A 20,006-nucleotide genomic window follows, 5' to 3' on the forward strand; every position below is an offset into this window, starting at 1 on the left:
TAAAATGGCTGTGCTGCATTAGACCACGTTGATCATGCACATTACTCCAAAAGAACAAACTTCATAAATAAATTTTACAGCAGAAAACCAAAGATATATTCGACGTTACAGGTGGGATACGCTAGTCCTATCAAAAAGATATTGTAAAGACTATAACAGGTCTCATATCTCATCGTGCATTACAAAACCAAGTAAATGAGCACAGATCTCAAGGATAGGGTGACGGGCAATAAGAACAAGTAGATGACAAAGTTGCTATATATATATATATATATAGTTGAATAAAATTATAATTGTTTTTTCGATTTACCAAAAAATGTAAAAAATTTCTAACCAATACATGTAGGCAAATAACTTTTAGGCGTCAAGAAATAAAACTTGCAAGTGACGAAAAAAAAACTTTGCAAGTGTCAAAAAAAACAGCTATCAAAAAGCTTGAAATGATTGTTAACTCAATTGTTGAGTATCATAAAGAGCAAAAGGAGAAAAAATTTTATAGAGAAAGAAACAAAGAGAGATGAATATTAGCGCTAGATGGTATACATGATTCATTCAATACATACCACGAAACTCTAAATCTTTACATCTCTTACCATAACGATTTGGTGGAGGAACTTTAGGGCACCCTTGGGGAAATGTTAAGCATTCTGCCAGCGTTCATCCTGAGGCAGGATCGAACTCTCCATTTGTATTCATGCGCTTCAGATTATCCTGAAGTTCGCTCGTGCGGATGGGACTATCTCTGCTGCTTTCCTTCTATGACATAAATCGTTGTGTTGCAGCCATCAAGCCTAGTGTCAACTCCAGATCGACCCCCACGAGGATCGTCTATGCCCTAAACCATTCCGTCATCGCCGTTGAGCCCGGATCAACTTTGGATCCACCTCGGTGATAATCCTCTTTAGCGTGGGAGGTGGCAGCCCAGCCCTGTATGCCATTAACTACTCCATCACTGCCGCCAAGCGAGTCGTCAAATTTAGCAATAATCTTCTTTGCCATACGAAGCGACGGCGGTGTACTGCTCAACAACTTTCGTAGATGCATGTGACAGAGAAAGTTGAGATAAGAACGATGGAAGGATAGGGCAGGCAGAGAAAAAGAAAGTAAGAGAAAGTGAGGAGTCAAAAAAATCCTAATAAAAGAGAAAAGAGCGGAAGAAGAGAAATCTACAAGAGAAAAAGGGGATGAGTAAAAGAAGAAAGAGCATCTTGTGCTCGATCTCCATGATGGTTGTCGTTTTTAATTAATTTCAGGGTGAAACATATGAATAGCTCCTGCATATATATATATATATATATATATATATATATATAATATACTATAGTATATTATATATATATATATAATATATATATCAGACTTTGAAATTTGATCCATATACTTTTGACTTAAATTTTTATTTTTAAACTTTCAATAATAAAAAATTATAATTACTAAATTTAAATTTAATTTTTTAAAAAAGGCATGTGCCTTATTTGATGAGAAAGAAGAAAGCATTAAATCAAGAATTTAATGTGAGAGAACAAATATCTTGGCCATAGAGAAGAAAAGATATGCATATTTCTCGATAGAAGAGAGGGAGAGGAGAGAGAAAAATCATGTCTTAAAAATTAATTTTTAGAGAGAGATTGAAAGGAAAGCATTAAATAAAAAATTTACACTTAGTAAAATCAAAAATAAATTTTTAAGAAGGACGTGTTTTATTTGGAGAGAGAAAAATGAGCATTAAATTAAAAATTAATGAGAGAGAGGGAAACGGATTTAATTAAAAAAGTAATTATTTTAAAGAAAGAGCATATAATTGGTGACAAAAACAAGGAAAAGGCAGGCACACTTCTCCGTCACTAATTTCATTTCTGGAGTACAATATATGAAAAATCCTTGCACAATTCAACTTTGAAATTTGATGCATTTATTTTGTAGTTCAATATTTAACTTTCAAATTTTCAAATATAATATATTTTACTCATAATTTAAAAAGTAAAAATTATGTAGTTTAAAAATGTATAATTACTAGAACAAATTTTAATTTTTTTAAGAAAGTCATGTCTCTTATTTGGAGCGAAAGAAGAGAATATTAAATAAAAATTAAATTAAGAGAGAGAGAGAGAAAGCACTTTCAAACTTGCAAATATAATGTATTTTACTTATATTTTAAAAAATAAACATTAAGTAATATTAAAAATATATAATTACTACAATCAAATTTTTATTTTTTTAAAAAAGTTATGTCTCTTGTTATGCACTTTTAAAAATAATTTATTTTTACTTTTCTAAGAAAAAATGCACATAATTTGATCATACAAAATGCAAAGAGAAATCCACATTCCTCGGTGAGAGAGAGAGAAGAGAAAAAAAAAGGCATATCCCTTATTTAGAGAGAAAGAGAGGAGAGAGGAGAGAAGAAAAAGTGTCTCAGAGAATAGAACATTAAATAAAAATTAAAGCGAGAGAGGGAGTATTTTCAAACTTTCAAATATAGTATATTTTACTCATAATTAAAAATAAAAATAAAAACTAGGTATTTGAAAAAATGTATACTAAATTCAAATTAATTTTTTTTAAAAAAATCATGTCTTTTGTTTGCAGAAAGGGAAAAAAAAAGGAGAGCATTAAATTAAAAAATTAAATTGAGAGAGAGAGGAAAGAGGCATATATATTTCTCAGTGAGAGAAAGAGGAGAGAGAAATGGTATGAACATTAAATAAAAAATTAAAGTAAAAGAGACGAGCACACTCCGAGAGTGAAAAAAATATAAAGAAAAAATGTTTCACATTATTAGAACATTTTATCGGAAGGCCCAATCAAAATAGAATATATTCATGGTTTACAATGCGCTGGATACATCCTATTTAATAGAATATCATATTTCACATGTGATGTAATTTTTTCAATTTTTTAAAAATGATTTGAATGCCGTATATGATATTTCATTTACACATTTTCTTTTCGAGGAAAAAAAACCTGTAGTGCACTCATATAGAATTTGATCACATTCTTCAACTATCATATATTATAAACCTTTTTAGTAAATTAATAAGATATGCTTAAAATAAAAGATACTCATGCATCCAAATAGGATCTAATACTCCTTGTCTACAAAATATTACATGCTTCTTTTAAGTACATAAAAAATAAGATGGTCATGGATCCAAAGGAAACTTAAGGGTTCACCTATCATTTAGTGCAATTTGAAAATAAAACTCCTCATCCTGTATGAGGAATTACAAATCAATTCAACCATGAACCAAATTTGAAGCATCATCCAAAATATACATCGGAAAATATGGCATAAATCTTACACCAACACATCCTAGGGTCTACAAGCCTTTTTTTCCATTATAAGTTTTTTTTAAAAAAAAAAAATTATAAGATTAACGAGAAAATGTTGACCTATGAATGTTGGTGAATGAATAGTGTAAAATTTATATCTACTTTTTGAGCGCACAAATAAGGTTTAGGATTTGAAAACCCTTAATTTTCCTTAAAAAAAATTATAAGATTAGTGAAAAAATGTTCACCAATGAAAGAATGTGGTATAAAATTTATATTGCCTTAAAGCTAGGTCTGAAACAAATCAATAACAAAGAACCATATATCATTGTAACATCCTAATCTACCAGTCCTAGCAATTTGTTAAGCTCAAATCACTGGCCCAAAACGCCTAAGTTATCAGTATTAAAGTGTTTAATCCTTCTATACATAAATACAATCCCTTCTCTATTCAATATGAGATTACTAAGATGTCACAATTATGATGGAATCAAATAATTTAGCTTTAATTTAGATAAAATTGCTTATACCAACCCTACACATCCAATAAATGTTGTAATATTTCCAATATTAAGGCAAATTCCCTCAGACACTTTCACAACATTTCCCACTTGGACCGACCGTCCCTAGAGCAAATGGCAAAAGGCTTGGTGGTTGGTACCCGAGACCCAAATTCGAATCCTAGTCGATTCACATTTCCAGCTAAGTTTATTTCTAAATGAAATAAACGAAGCGAGTAGCGTGCTTCCTATCTCTAAAGAAAAAAAAAAAAAAAAAAAAAAAACATTTCCCACTTGGCAAATACACAAGAAAGTAGATATATCTATTGCTAGTAAATATAATAGCAACCAAAACAAGCAATAAGATAACCTAATTTGATTTCCGATAAACTGTAATTAGTTCCATTGTGGTTGATTGCATTTTTTCCTTTACCATTGTTTTGCTTAAACTGTTCAACTTTGGTTTTACGTAGTTTTAATTTTGTTTTACCGTAAGAACCTGCCGTTAAGTAGGATAACAAAGTATAACAATTCACAAACCACAACATAGTAAAATATTAATTTTTACAAACCAAAGGTGGTAAATTATGCCAGTTTACTACTTCGTAGTTTACATTGTACCACCTTGTGGTTGGTGAAATATAACACTTCGCTACTCCTTCCTAATGGCAGGTAGTACAATTTTACAAACCACAAAATGGCTAGTTAATAACGCGCCAAATCGCGGACGGACTAATTGAAGTTACCCTTTGCTTTTTGTCACTGATTAAACAAAAAAAATACTAATCCATAGTGAATAAAGGGAAGATGTAGAAACAAATTTATTCAAACAATTAATAGAGATATTCCTGATACAGAGTTTATGTTTATGCAGTCAAATTTATTCTACTAGAATAGTTCAGATAACTTCTTCCGACCTAATTCTTATTACCCTTTTATTCATACATCATTTAGATGTGATTATGTAAAACATACTCACTAGCGCCAGTTGATGCATTAAGGAGTTCCCCGAACTTCAACAAAAACTGCTGTGGTTCTCTGAGGAACAGTGAAGCGACCGGCGACTCCCTCATACGTTGACTTTTTGACCAACCCATCCACCGATTTCAGCTGCGCCAGTTTCGATTCACATTAAATTATCACAGGACTTCCCAAGCATAGTGCACAAATCGAATGACGAATAAATAAAAATAATACCTGCACAGGGTGCAATTCAAGTGCTCTCGACCTGAGCGCAGGAACTTCTATAGAGACTTCAGATGGGCATGCATTGAAGGCAACTACAATATAGGAGTAGCTGAAGCAAAATATTGATTGTGATTAATTTATATGAAACTAAATAATTTGCCACCAAAAATATTGAAACCAGAAATTGAATGAGCAAACGTGTACTACTCACATTGGATCTAATTGGGTGATGCCTGGTTTTCCATCATGTCCATCTTCAATGCTCATAATGATTGCTCCACAGACCCATGACGGACCTGTGTTATGGAATCGAACTCGTTCCTACATATTAATGAGGGGAATCAGTATGTGGAAATAAGAAAGAAAAAAGGAGAAACACTCGAGCTAATGAAACCCCTATATTATGTTAGTGTTCAGCTTGAAGTTAAATCTAGTGGCAAAATTGCACTGCAACAGGGTGAGAATCAGGTATACGAATGTTTCGTATGTTATGCCAATTATTTTGACCTCCCAATATGCAATTTGCATTGATCTCATCAATAAGACCCATGCATTTAAAGTCCAATTTTCAAAACTTAGGCTATGAGGGACAAATTTTTCTTGGGTTAATTGCATATAGGTCCCTACAAACATAGTAAATTGCAAATATATCCCTATAAAGTTCAACTTTTATGTATTGTCCCTCCAAAAGTCAAAATGTTTTCAAATGTCCCTGCCGTTAGAAAACTTTAGTTAACAATAGGTAAAATACTTAACCCTGATTAGTTTATGAGATAAATTGACATTGGCACCCCTCTTATATTATACTATTGTGGCTTTTGGAAGAACATATTTGTGATGGCAAAATTGGCATGTCACTTATTTGCTATTAAAATATAAACAGTTCTCTAACAGTAACAAACCAGAGGGACATATTTGAAACTATTAGAATTTTTGTAGAAACAACATATAAAAGTTGAACTTTTTAAGGATATATTTGCAATTTACTATGTTTGTAGGGACCTATATGCAATTAACCCAAGAAAAATTGGAACCATATTGAACTGATACAACGCATTTGAAAATTGGAAGTAAAAAACATGAAAAAAATAAATTGCTGAGAATATAAAATTCTACCTGAATGCTATTTGTTGTCTCCAAACGAAAAAGTGGTGAGGAGTATCTGATCTTCAAAAGATCGACAAAATTATTAAGTGTAGCAAGAATGTGACGTTTCTCAGGCTTGAAGGATGGATTGGCCAACCGTGGTTTTATCCTGGAATTATTATTAAGTATTATAAAAGTAGGAAACTTGCAAACTGCCCAATAAGTTACATACTAGCACTTTGTTAATATATACCGGAAAAATGAACTAATATAAGTATACTGCCAGATGAACTACTAATATATTCTGTAGGATACAAAAGATAAAATCAACTCATTGCAATTGAAATGATATAGAATCCAAAAAGAGGGAGATAGAAACATACAGAGGCCAGTTGTTCTCATTCTTTTCTCTTAGCGGAAGTCCGACACCCCAGTTGTTTGTTTCATAACTGAAGTCCAGCCTTTTCAAACATGGGGGGAAAAATGAACAAAGAGATGAAGAAATATGTGCTCATATGAAAAATAGCTTTTCGTAATGTTTCTATGTGGTCGTTTGGAAACCATTACATTTATGTTGTTTAATGACCAACCTGTTAAACCAATCACCGGAGTTATACGAGTCACGATCAAGTGATTTGGACCGCAATATCTCATCACCAGCATGGAAAAATGGTACTCCCTATGAAGATGAAGTGATTAGACAACAAAATTTGATTAGTCTATGGCCTCATGATGGCCTCGCAATAGCAGTAGATAATCAGAGTGCTTTTCGAAAAACGATTTCAACTTCCAACAGTCAAAAATTAGCCATTTCACCGCCGCTGGCGATTACTCTAGAAAGAGTGAGCATACCACTGGTTTTTCTTGTATAAGTTAGCTTTCTGATTTTCTAACAAGAGCCATAAGGCCCATTACTATGGCAGGCATGATTTCTGAAAAGGAGAAAAACTGGTTCCCATTCCAACAAAACTTACAGTGACGGCATACCTTATGAGCAATTACAGTGAAAGTGGCAAATCTTTATATAAAGTAAGCACATATCTGCTTCCTCTTAATCTTAACAAAGAATAACCATAGATGATAAAAAATTATACAACTCCATAAGCAAGGCATATAACTGCACAGCAAAAATTAATTACAGAAAGAATTGCAAACTAATGACTAGGACATGATAAAAGCATTGGGACAAACCTGGGACAATGCTATGATGCTTGAGGCCAAATGATTAATCCTACATCTGTCATCTACAGAGAGTTCCACTGGAGTCTGCATAACAAAAAGAGAATTTAAGATGAAAGGCTTTTCATATCTGATGTATAAAGGACATGACAAATCTTTGCTCACATACATGAAAAAGAAGTGAAATATCAGGATTTGATGGTGCGGAACCAACAATTTATTGCTAAAGAACATCAAGAAGAAATTTTGGGAGAATGCAATTGGTGATCATCATCATAAAGATATTTTATTTTGAATTTCTCTCTACAAGAAATTAACTATGGAATAGCTTGAAGAGCATTCGTAGACAAAACAGAGCAAAGCCTTTCAACCATTTTTAAAAAGAAATGCAAAATAGATCAACGTACCTTCAAGCTGACAATATCAAACAAAGTCTCATTGTCATGAGCAGACACGTAGTTGACCTGAAAATGATACACCAACATCTTTTGCTCATGAGATTTGTGTTATCAAAAGATGTGAACATTATATACGTTAATTTCCAAACAAACCCAACGAACAAATTGAAGTATAGTGTTGACTGTTTAAATTTACAAACTATATCAATTAATGCAAGATTGAAGTAGGTTATGCTAATTTTGTTTAAGAATTACCTATAGCTAGACTTACCGTTTCCATGGGGGACAAAGCATACCCAACTGGCATTCCATCATTAGTCAGAACTTCTGATCCTTTCATCTGTTAATAACACATAAATAGGATCACTAGTATGGTTATAGTCATAGGCAAAGTTAAAAATGGCATATATGAAAAAACAGGAAATAACTCATGAGACTTCACAGGATTACAACCTGTCAATCAAAAAAATTGTAGAAAATTAACTAGAAATAGTTTGTTACTAGCATGTATCCTGAAATTTCTGCAGAAGTTGAGGGCTCATCTGCACTAATAACGTGCAAATAAATTAAGACACAAGCCAAAGGATTTCAAGCGTTAATCTTACATACAATACCGCAAACAATCCAAGTGTTACGGCAAAAGTGGAAAAGATCTAGTTTGTCGGATGAGAAAATATCAAAAGAGACAAAAAAAAAAAGAAAAATAAAGTATACAAATATTTACGTGGTTCGACCGCTGGCCTACGTCCACTAGCGAAGTAATAGTAAAAAGTTTTATTACTATCGAAGGCGGAATACAAAAATATATCTCTCAAAAGATCCAACTCCCAAAATATGCTCGATGCACCTTATGCCGTACGTTCGATAGTTACGAAGCCACATCACTCACACGCGGATCTGATGACTCGGCTCTCCCACTCCAATGTATGGCTCGGCTTGGTTCTTAATGCATCCGATGCACCACTACTGCTACTCCTATGTACAAACCTCCGGCACCTCTTAGCTTTACACCAAACCACACATGACTTTGATTTGGCTTAATTTCCAATCCACGTGTAGCTATGTGTATATATAGGCATCTGGCCCAACTTAATTAAACTAGTGTTCCAAGAAGCAACTAAGTAGGACTCAACGACCAATTCTATCCTCATTAGGACTAATTATACTACCTCTCTAAGGCACAATAGATCCAGTCTACCAATTCACCAACTCTAAATCCTAATCTATTTCCAATAGAGTTAGGATAATTACCTATCATGAGTCCTCTTAATTTTGCTCCACAAATTTTAGGCCGCATCACAAAGCAATTTGGGTCGAAGAAATTCAAGACATATTTAACAAATCTCCACCTTAACTCGAATTCTTTGTCTTCTCCAACAAACCCCTGAAGGGGCTCCTTAAGTGCTGCTGCACACACCGACCAAATTCATGCAATGCTTAGACTTAGTAATCGGAAGAGGCTTAGTCAACATATCAGCTGGATTATCTGTTGTACCAATCCTCTTTACAATAATATCACTCTATGCTACCACATCACGAACAACATGATACCTGACATCAATATGTTTCGTTCTCTTATGAAATATTTGACCTTTAGAAAAGATTTATACCACTTTCGCTTTCATAGTGGATGATAGAGTCTCCTGACTAGAAGTAAGCTCTTACTATAAGCCTCTCAACCAAATAGCTTGTTTTACAACCTCTGTCATAGCAATGTACTCTACCTCAGTAATAGATAAAGCAACAGTAGACTGTAAAGTGGCTTTCCAACTAATATAACAACCGCAAAGTGAGAAAATATATCCTGTAAGTGACCTCCATATGTCCAAATCGCCAGCAAAATCTGCATCAATATAACCAAGTAGAGAGTCATCAGATCTCTCAAATTCCAGACATATATTAGAAGATCCTCTCAAGTATCTGAGAATCCACTTCACCACCTGCCAATATGTCTTGCTAGGATTAGCCATACATCTACTCATAACATTGACAACATGTGAAAAATCTAGACGGGTGCAGGCCATTGCGTACATAAGACTTCCAACTGCGCAAGAGTAGGGAACATATGACATGTAACTCTTATCCTCAACCGACTGTGGCGACAAAGCAGCTGAAAACCTAAAATGGGGAACAATCGGAGTACTCACAGGATTAGTGTTTTTCATTCCAAAACGCTCTAAAACTTTCTCGGTGTATTTCTTCCGAGTCAAATACAATATCTCAAACTTTCGGACCTAAACTCTCCATAGCGAGAATCTTCTTAGCTGCTCCCAAATCTTTAATCTCAAATTCAGGACTTAACTGTGCTTTTAACATACTAATTTCATACATGTCTTTGTAAGCAATAAGCATATCATCAATAGAAAGAATCAAATAAATAAAACTGCCATCATCAAGCTTCTTAAAATAAACACAACTGTCCAACCATAAACGAGTCAAATCGCTTATACCATTGTCGAAAGACTTTCAAACTATTTAGTGATTTCTGTAAAAGGGAGACATGATCCTCTTTACCCTACACAATGAAACCCTCAATCTGATGCACGTAAATTTGTTCTTCAAGCTAGCTATACAAGAAAGTTGTTTTCACATCAAGCTGCTCCAACTCCATACCATGGGTAGTGACTAAGGAGAGTAAAATACAAATAGAGTCATGTTCGATAACATGTGAGAAAATATCATTAAAATTAATATCCTCCAACTAACTATAGCATTTTGCAACCAATTTTGCCTTATATCGAACATCTTCAACATCTGGAATACCCTCCTTCTTTTTGAAAATCCATTTACAACTAACGATTTTCTTACCTTCGGGTGGTTCTACCAACTCTCATGGGTGGTTTTTGTGGAAAACCTTCATCTCCACATTCATTGCAAAGGTTATCTGTCAAAGTTAACACTAGAAGTAGCTTCTATGCATGTGGAAGGCTCATCAGCATCAATTGTCTCCTCAGCTATCGATAAAGCATAGGCCACTATATCTATAAATCGTTGTGGTGGCTTTATCTACCTTCTCTCTCGACTTATAGCAATAGTATATTGCTCTTGTGTGTAAGTTTTTTTTTGCTTCAAAGCCGTCATGTACCTGAACTAGATCAGATGGAGAAAAGAGACCTTTCTACAGAGATACTGAGTCATCAGTCTCAAACTCGACCTACTTCTTGACATCCTCCAACTTCTCTAAACTAGTGTCAACAGAAGACTTCTTTTTCATGTGAAACATAGCAGACTAATCAAACTTAACATCCCTACTAATAAGAAATTTAGATACTCTGGGACCAGGTACCATAATTAGCCCTTCACCTAAGATGCATTGCCAATAAAAATGCTTTCTAAAGCTTTAGGTTTGAATTTACCATTATTAACACGAACATATACAGGGCATCAAATATTCGTAAAGTAGAATAATCAGCGGATTAACCAGACCATACCTCCTCCATAGTCTTACACTCAGTAGCTCTATTCGGGAAATGATTTACCAAATAAGAAATAGTAGAAATTGCCTCTGCCCAGAAGTCCTTCTCTAAACCAGCATTCAAAAGCATACACTGTGCTCTCTCCAAGAGGGTCCTATTCATACACTCCACCACTCTATTTTATTGTGGAGTATGTCTAACTATGTTGTGACGAACTACACCCTCCTTACAAAATTCGTCAAACTCGGATGAGCAGAATTTCAAACCATTATATGTTCTGAGTTATTCAATTTTCTTCCCAATCTGATTTTCAATCACATCCTTCCAATGCTTGAAGTACTTGAACAGCTCATCTTTATGCTTCAACATAAATACCCAAACTTTTCTAGAATAATCGTCGATAAAAGAAAGCATACATCGAGTGCCACCTTTAGACAAAACACATGTGGGTCCTCAAGGATCAGAATAAATATAATCCAGAGTGCCTTTTGTCTTGTGAATTGCATTAGTAAAAGACATCTCTTACTTAATTCAGTCATCCCACGCTTGCTCATGTGCCCGAAATGCATGTGCCATTATTTCATAATCTTCGAAATCTGAATCGGAAAATGAGGAAGTACCCGCAGAACTAGCGACAGTAGACCATTGCAATATGTATAGATTTTCATACATTTCGCTTTCATCAAAACAAGAGCACATCTGCTAACCGTCATAACTTCACCTTCGAGTGGTGTACTTATATCCATTAGCGTCAAGGACACCTAAAGAGATAAAGATTTTTCTTCAAATCCGGAACATGTCGAATATTAGATACGAGTCATAACCATGTCGTCATGTGTCTTAATTTGCACTGTTTATCCCAATAGTTTTGCATGAAGAATCATTACCCATCAAAACAAATTCACCTTTAATAGATTCATATGTGAAGAACCAATCCCGATTGGGATACATATGATAGGAGCAAGCCAAATCCATAATCAAATTATTCTTAAGTTTATTTTCATCAGACATGAAGAGAACAAATTCCGAACCATCAAAACTGCTATTAGCAACACTAGCCTGTACTAGTTTCTCCTTTTTTTGCCCTTAGTGTTCTTCATTATTTTTCTTTAATTCGAAGCATTATGATTTGATATGCTCTTTATTCTTATAGTAATTACAAATCAAATCCTTATGCAGGGACCTTGATTTGGATCTCTGTTTGTTGTTACAAATCAAATCCTTTAGGTCTTCCCTCGCAACTAGGTCCTCCGCAGTACATTCAGTCAGGCTGCCATCAATCTACTTATCAATATGTTCTTTGGAGAGTAGAGACGACTTGACATCTTCAATAGATAGGGTATCTCTACCGAAAAAGAAGGTTTCTCTAAAGTGCTTAAATGAAGAAGGCAAAGAACATAACAATAAAAGATCTTCATCTTCTTCCTCGATCTTTACATATATTGATTGTAAATCTAAAATAATATAATTAAATTCATCAAGATGAGATTTAATAGATGTACCTTCCAACATGCGTAGAATAAATAACTGGTGCTTTAAATATAACTTAGTTGTGAGAGATGTCGTCATATAAAAAGACTCGACCTTTAACCATAGAGCCATGGCAGTCTTCTCGTTGAGAACTTCAGGCAGAACCTCATTAGAGAGACATAACTGAATTATTGTAAAAGCTTTGGTGTATATATCCTCCTTTTGCTCCTCCGTCAATGTGCTAGAGATCTTTTGTCCCTAACAGTGCCTTTTGCAACCCTAGTTGCTTTAGAATTATGCGCATCTTAACTTGGCACAGTACCCAACTGTTGGATCGATCAAACTTCTTGATCTCAAATTTCATAGACCTCTTGAATACCAATATGAACAATCCGGTTCTGATACTAGTTTGTTATGACAAAAGCAAAAAAAGATCTAGTTTGTTGGATGAGAAAATACCAAAAGAGATACATGAAAGAAAGAAGAAAAATAAAGCACACTAATATTTACGTGGTTCGAGCACTGGCCTATGTTCACGAGCAAAGACAGAGAAAAAACTTCCATTACTATAGCGAGGAGTATAAGAATATTTCTATGAAAAGACCAAATCCCAAAATATGCTTGACACACCTTATGTCCGACGACCAATAATTACAAAGCCATATCACTCACATACGGCTCCCAAGACTTGGCTCTTAATGCATCCGATGCACCACTACTGCTACTCCTATGTACAAACCTCCAGCACCTCTTAGCTTTACACCAAACCACACATGACTTTGATTTGGCTTAATTTCCAATCCACATGTTGCTATGCATATATATTGGCATCCACCCCAACTTAATTAAACTAGTGCTCCAAAAAGCAACTAAATAGGACTCAAAGACCATTCCTATGATGATTAGGACTAATTATACTTCTAATCCAACCCACAGCAGACCCCGTCTACCAATTCACATAGGCCAACTCTAAATCGTAATCTATTTCCAATAGAGTTAGGATAATTAAAACTTATGAGTCCTCTTAATTTTGCTCCGCAAAACTTTAGGCTGCATGACAAAACGATTTGGTCCAAGAAATTCGAGACATAGTTAACACTAAGTGATTCATTGCTCATCAACTTATTACTGTTAATTTATTTCAAGAAACTACTATATCTTAAATATTGAAAAAATAATTTTCCCACGAAAATGTTTGGATGGAACTTGTTACTGCTAAACTTACCTTTTATATGTACCTCAGATTTTGCCATGACAATGTATACAACATAAAGCATAATTATACTGTTATAGTGAATGAATTATAGCTTAACTTTTTTTTTGTTTTGAAATGACAACGGGGCTAGCACTTATAGATACTAGATCTTTCACCAAAACTACGCATTTAATTGGTTATTCAAAATCCCTATCCAAAATCATGGTTGTAGCATGTGGTGAAAACTGTTTCCAGCTGATGTCCGATGTTATAAGGCTGTATACCAATCTTATTGCATTGCAGCCCACTATGCATTGAACATCAAGGCATGCAAGTAAATTACTGGCCCTTTTGACAAATTAGGAATTCAGCACAGTAGAGGGGCAAATATTTGTCATATCGTCTCTTACGGGTAACCCAGTGTGGCATGTTAGAACAAAGTCCCTTAGATTTCCAGCTAATCCAACCTGCGAAAACACAGAATTCATCACTCAAAATTGCCTTCAAAGTTCAAACCTTATTTAATGAGAAAGGCATAAAAAAAGCAGTAATAACTACTCAATTGACTATCACCATAGGTGTCAATCCTTGAATGGTTAAAAATCTGGAAATAAGGATATCAGCATTCACCTAAATGGACCCAAAAGGCATGCTATGCTAGGAGGTGAGAGGAGGTTATGACAGATGATACTGAAGTAAATAGACAAGGAAGTTCACTGAGCATTAGATGGTGATAGCTCATGCAACTTTGGGAGTATTATTGGTTACGAATATGTTACAGCATAGTCTATAGGTTTACTGTGCATTCAAAACGCCAAGAGCAACATTCTTTCCCCTTCAAAAAGGTTTCACAACTCCTAATTTAAATTAGAAGACATACTTCTCGATTTAGCATACAAGATTTCTCTTGCATGCACTTCAAGAGTGCAGAGAAATTTGAAAAATAATACATTAGTTTCACTTTCATGCAATTTTCATGTTGTACGGAAGAAAGCTTGAGTCTTAAGCTTAAAAAGAAAAAAGAGAAATTACAAAAGAGTACATGTATTTGCTTACTTCGATGACCTAAACTTGCATTTAAATAACGTTCTGCATGAATCCATGTGGAGTAACTCCATACAGAAGCAGCAACACATGGATAGAACAGCAGAATATCGTGGCTACCACGTGATTTTTCCACACACATAAATTAGTCCTTAACCATAAATATTTAACATTCCTTCCAATTGTCTTGTGCATAGCAATTACTTTTCATGGAAGTATTGCACCTGCACCCCCCACCCCCCCCCACAAACAAATATATAATATATATATAATCTATATACATATATATATATATATATATAGAGTTTTTACTAGAATACTATCGGTAGTAAACGAGCTTTTACTACAATTTGTTTTCGATATAAGAGCTTCAATTAACGATCGTCTCCGTTGAACATGATCTATACCACTTGAAGTGTTAGAAATCAAATTTCAAACTCTTTCGACATCATTGCCTAATGATCAAAGGGTTTCAAAAATTTGTAAATTTTAATGGGTCGATAAGAGGCGTTTTCTCGTTAACGGCCGTAAAAGATTCCAAATCAATTAAATTTTGTTCGAAAATTCTTTAACTATTTAAAAACAAGATCTATGCTCTTGATCTTGATACAAGACTCCAATCATCATTATATTAAAGAGTATTCATTTTCAACCATTCATTTTTCTGTTCACTTGATGAATAAAAAACAATATCGAAAGGCGTGAAATTGATTCTAGATAGTTTAAATTGGTTTAGATGATATTTAACGACGCGATCGTCAATTGGAAGCTCTATCATCGAAAACAAATCGGTAGTAAAACGGCTCGTTTACTACGATAGTATTCTAGTTCAACTCTATTATATATATTAATTAATATATATATATATAATATATATATATATATATAATATATATATAATATATATATATATATATATAGAGCAGCTGGTATACTATCGGTAGCACGGAGGCCCCCGTGCTACAAGTTGTTTCAATGATGCGGCTTTCAATCGACGATCGCTCCGTTTAGACTTGATCTACATATTAAAAATATTTAGAAACTAATTTATAATTTTCAACATCTTTGGCTAGTGATCAAAGGTCCAAAAGACCATTTAATAGGTAAGATGTGATGCATTGTAAATTTAACGGATAATAACAATCCAAATCAGATGAATTTTTTATAGAAAATCTTTTTTTAACATTTAGAGTAAGATCTGTACCTCTGATCTTAAATTCACGTCTTCTATTCATCACTTTTTATGAGATTTTTATTTTCAGCCGTTCATTTTTAGACTATCTCGTTTGATAGATAAATGATATCGAAAATTATGAAATTTAGTTCCAAATACTTTCATATGTGTAGATCAAGCTACGGAGCGCGATTGTCGATTTGGAAGCGCCCATCATTGAAAACAAATTGGTGCACAACAGAGCCTCCGTGCTACGATAGTATTACCAGCCTAGCTCTAATATTATATAATATATATATATATATATATATATATATATATATATATAATGACTGAATCGCTATAGAATATAGATATGCAATATTGAGCAAGAATCTGGAAATAGCATCGTCAGATAGTAAATATTTCAAACTACGAAAGTTCAAACTACAGAAGTATAAAATTAAGGCAAACAACCTGAATGTGATCAGCTGATGAGGAGAGCATTCTATCCGTAACAGATTTATCACCTTGATCATATCCATTAGGCTACACCAACAAAAGAAAAAAAAACCAAAGAAAAAAACAAAGTCAAAAACCAAGTAATAATTAATGATCACATTTGATCACTATGAGAAATAAACATGTGGACAGGAAATAAAACGAGCATTTGAACTTGAACTATCCGAAGAATGAGTGACCGCTTGGTAGGGTGATGAAAGAAATGAAAGAAATTTTTTTTTTGTTTTTTTTTTCTTCATTTGCCTCTTGCTCCTTTCCCCTTCTTCAACAGCAATTATGTGTTTTCAGTGTATTCAGCATTTGATTATAACCTAAATTTTCAAGTCTTATAGATTTAATCCTTTTGCATATTTCCAGATACGATAGGTTGTCAGTACAATTGCCCTCAAAACCACTTTTCGGGTAGCTTGCTCATTCTGTCATACCATGAAATACAACTAATATCCAATCAACAAGAAACGTCCTTTCTAGTTTCCTCTATTTACCACTCTAATCTATAAAGCTTTCTTTTCGTTTATAAGCTATCCTTAATATGTATATACACTGTTTCTTTGCTATTTAACTCTGGCTAGGATCAGTTGAAGATCTCTTATGAATCTTCTTCATGTATATGATTAAGTCTATTTATATTTGAAACAAAAGCAACAGTTTTTCTATGTCCAGTGTAATCCGTGGCCATCAATAAAACAGTTTTGCGTTTAGTAACATCAAGTGAAGAAGAAGAATCTTGTGATCAAATCGATTCTGTGTTTCCTCCAACAGCTTGCATTCAATCAACCTCCCCACACATTTTACAAAACCAAATACACAGTACTTCTCAACCACCACCTAATTCACAAAATGGCCACGTAGTATATGAACTCCCACTCTTCAATTAACAAAAAGAATTGAACCAGAAAAATTGATCCTACTGTATTCGCTATTAGATTTGTAGCTAGAAATAGCATAATGGGAAAAAAAAAATCTCTAAAGACTGCATCTCATTATAAAAGCAGGATCACTGAGTTCATAGAGAACAAATAATTTCTAATTTTGAAAACCAAAAAAAAAAAAAAACCATTTACCACCAGAAAACAGAAACCAATAGCAGCGAAAGAAGACAATATAGCAGTTACATCTACCTCCAAAGAGAGACCAGTGACAAATCCCTGTTGAAGCGGATTACCAAATGGAGATCCGCCTAGAACTGCATCTCGAATTCGATCATTGAAACTGCAAGTCAGCAGTAGAAGGTTGACTTCAACATTATTCAGAACAAAAGACAGAAGCCAATAATATACTCAATTTGAAGAGATTCATTTAGAGAAGTAGGCAAAGAATGTGCAGGTTGGTACATGTTATCACATTATATCTATTAATAGCAACATCTTCCTGACATGCTAAGGAGAAAGAATTTAAGTGCATGGCACTTGCCAGCCTGGTATGGCATGATGTGTGCTATGTCGTGTCGAGTAATGTCATTGACACCATACTTGTTCACAACGATTTAAGAGCGGTGGCACGGGATCATGCCAACAACTTGCTGGCATGGTGTGTATCATGTCATGCCGATGTGTACCAGTTCTAAAAATACTTGTGTGCCAACACACTTTAACATAATATATTTATTTTCTTTGACACCGATATGCTTATTATTCATTTCTATCAATTTTCTTGTACTTTATTGAGATAACTAATAGTTAATTTCAAAGAAAAGAGGATGTTGAGCTGTGCTATCGGCACGGAGGTCGTATCATATCAATATATTTTCGGCACAATACAACTCAGTGGACACAACTCGTGCTGATGGGCACTTAAAAACTTGCTTGGACATCAAAATAGTTTGGCATGACAAAGCTTAACACCAGTATATTCTACTTGCCCTCAATTTTTCTTTTATCAAATTCTTTATACTCTATTGAAATAATTACTTACTAATTTTGTAAAAGAAAAAAGTTCTGAGCGATGCCATCGGCATAGGGGTCATATTATGCTTGTTGACACGATGTGGCACAATGAGCATGGCCTCTATTTTAGGAGTTAGAGAGAAAGAGAGAGAGAGAGAGAGAGACCCCCCTTCTCCACTACTAATTTTTCTTCTAATTTTCCACTAAACCAGCCTTTCCACCATCTCTCCTACTTAGCTTATTTTCTTCCAACTAGCCTTACTACTCTTACAGTCAAAGATTTAAGTGTCGTGGCACGGGATTGTGCCGGAAACTTGCTGGCACGGTGCGTGTTAAGCTTTGTCATGCCAAACTATTTTAAGTTTTTGAATTAATTTTAAGATTAATTACGGATTTAAATTCAAAATTTTGAATTTAAATCCGTAATTAATCTTAAAATTAATTCAATGAAATATTTATTTTCTTTAGCAACAAAATATTATAACGGTTTATTATGTATTTTTATTAAATCTTTTGAACTTTATTGAGAAAATTATTTACTAATTTAATGAATAGAGGGTTTTGACTTGTGCCATCGGCATGGGAGCTGTATCTGGGCCGATGTCTTGTTGGCATGATACGGCATGGTAGATACGGCCCGTCCCGATGGGTACTTATATTCTTACTTACAGTCACCAACGCAACAAACCACTTACCCACTACTAGTTGCCGGAGAAAATCATTTCTTGATACACAACAGTTTGAGAGAATACTTATCAACTAGTTAAGGGCCCGTGCGATGCGGCGAGAAGATATTATTACAGTAAATTATTATAATTAAAATTAATATATATATATATATATATAGTTCAGCTACTATTCTCTTATGAGTATAGACCTTTTTGTACTTATAAGTTTTTGAATTAATTTTAAGATTAATTACGGATTTAAATTCAAAATTTTGAATTTTTATTTTTGGGGACTAAAGTGCAAAATAAAGTTTAGGATTATAAAACCTCTTTTAAGAGTGTCATTTTATTGCGATAAAGTCAAGAGATTTAAAAATTTGATTGCAAAAAAAGATTAAGGACCAAAAAGAAATAGTTAAAAGGTTGGGACCAATGTGCGATTAATTCTAAAAAAATGGCATGTAGGCCCCACAACACCCCCAAAATAAAGGTAGGCCTTCTTCAGGGTTCACAATTCATGTTTAGGTAAGGGCTCGCGCGATGCCGCGGGAAGATAATATTTTAGTTATTTTTCACAATATATAGCAATACACAAAATAGAAAATACACTCTCATAATAATACACTCATATACAATTAAAAAATAAGCAAAAACAAAAAAAAGGTATACATAATTTTTTTAACTAAAAAGCTAAAGCCCAATGTCTTATACACTCGGTGTACAACTTTTTTACACCGTATTTATAAAATTTTATTATAAAGGTAAAAATCTATTAAGTTTTGTATATAAATTTTTTATTAATTATAGATTGTATTTATTAAATAAAATTTTAATTTAGTTATATTAACTATTAAAAAAAAGGGTTGGCCCATGCGATAAAATTTTATATTTGGTGTAGGCAAAAATAAAAAAGAAAAGGTGTTGAAAGAAAAAAAATAAAAAAAAGAAAAGGTGTAGGATGTGAGAGAGAGTGAGAGAGAAAAAAATGTAGGCCCATATGTGTGTGTGTGTGTGTGTGTGTGTGTGTG

The 20,006-nt window shown here is 33.8% G+C and overlaps 1 protein-coding gene across 1 annotated transcript in view; it reads right to left on the minus strand.

Annotated features, from left to right (window-relative positions):
- LOC109707335 (pullulanase 1, chloroplastic) overlaps window positions 4,571-20,006 on the minus strand; it is a 45,883-nt gene continuing 30,447 nt past the window's right edge. The window contains exons 17-28 of the mRNA XM_020228517.1: window positions 17,546-17,636; window positions 16,380-16,451; window positions 14,116-14,172; window positions 7,896-7,964; window positions 7,634-7,690; window positions 7,239-7,313; window positions 6,638-6,726; window positions 6,431-6,508; window positions 6,078-6,216; window positions 5,173-5,282; window positions 4,971-5,070; window positions 4,571-4,883 (exon numbers count right to left, since the gene is read on the minus strand). Coding sequence (XP_020084106.1) covers window positions 4,770-4,883; window positions 4,971-5,070; window positions 5,173-5,282; window positions 6,078-6,216; window positions 6,431-6,508; window positions 6,638-6,726; window positions 7,239-7,313; window positions 7,634-7,690; window positions 7,896-7,964; window positions 14,116-14,172; window positions 16,380-16,451; window positions 17,546-17,636 — 1,051 coding nt within the window. The 3' untranslated portion in view covers window positions 4,571-4,769. The remainder of the gene's footprint in view (window positions 4,884-4,970; window positions 5,071-5,172; window positions 5,283-6,077; window positions 6,217-6,430; window positions 6,509-6,637; window positions 6,727-7,238; window positions 7,314-7,633; window positions 7,691-7,895; window positions 7,965-14,115; window positions 14,173-16,379; window positions 16,452-17,545; window positions 17,637-20,006) is intronic.

This window comes from Ananas comosus, linkage group 3 (genome assembly GCF_001540865.1).
Source record: "Ananas comosus cultivar F153 linkage group 3, ASM154086v1, whole genome shotgun sequence".
NCBI lineage: Eukaryota > Viridiplantae > Streptophyta > Magnoliopsida > Poales > Bromeliaceae > Ananas > Ananas comosus.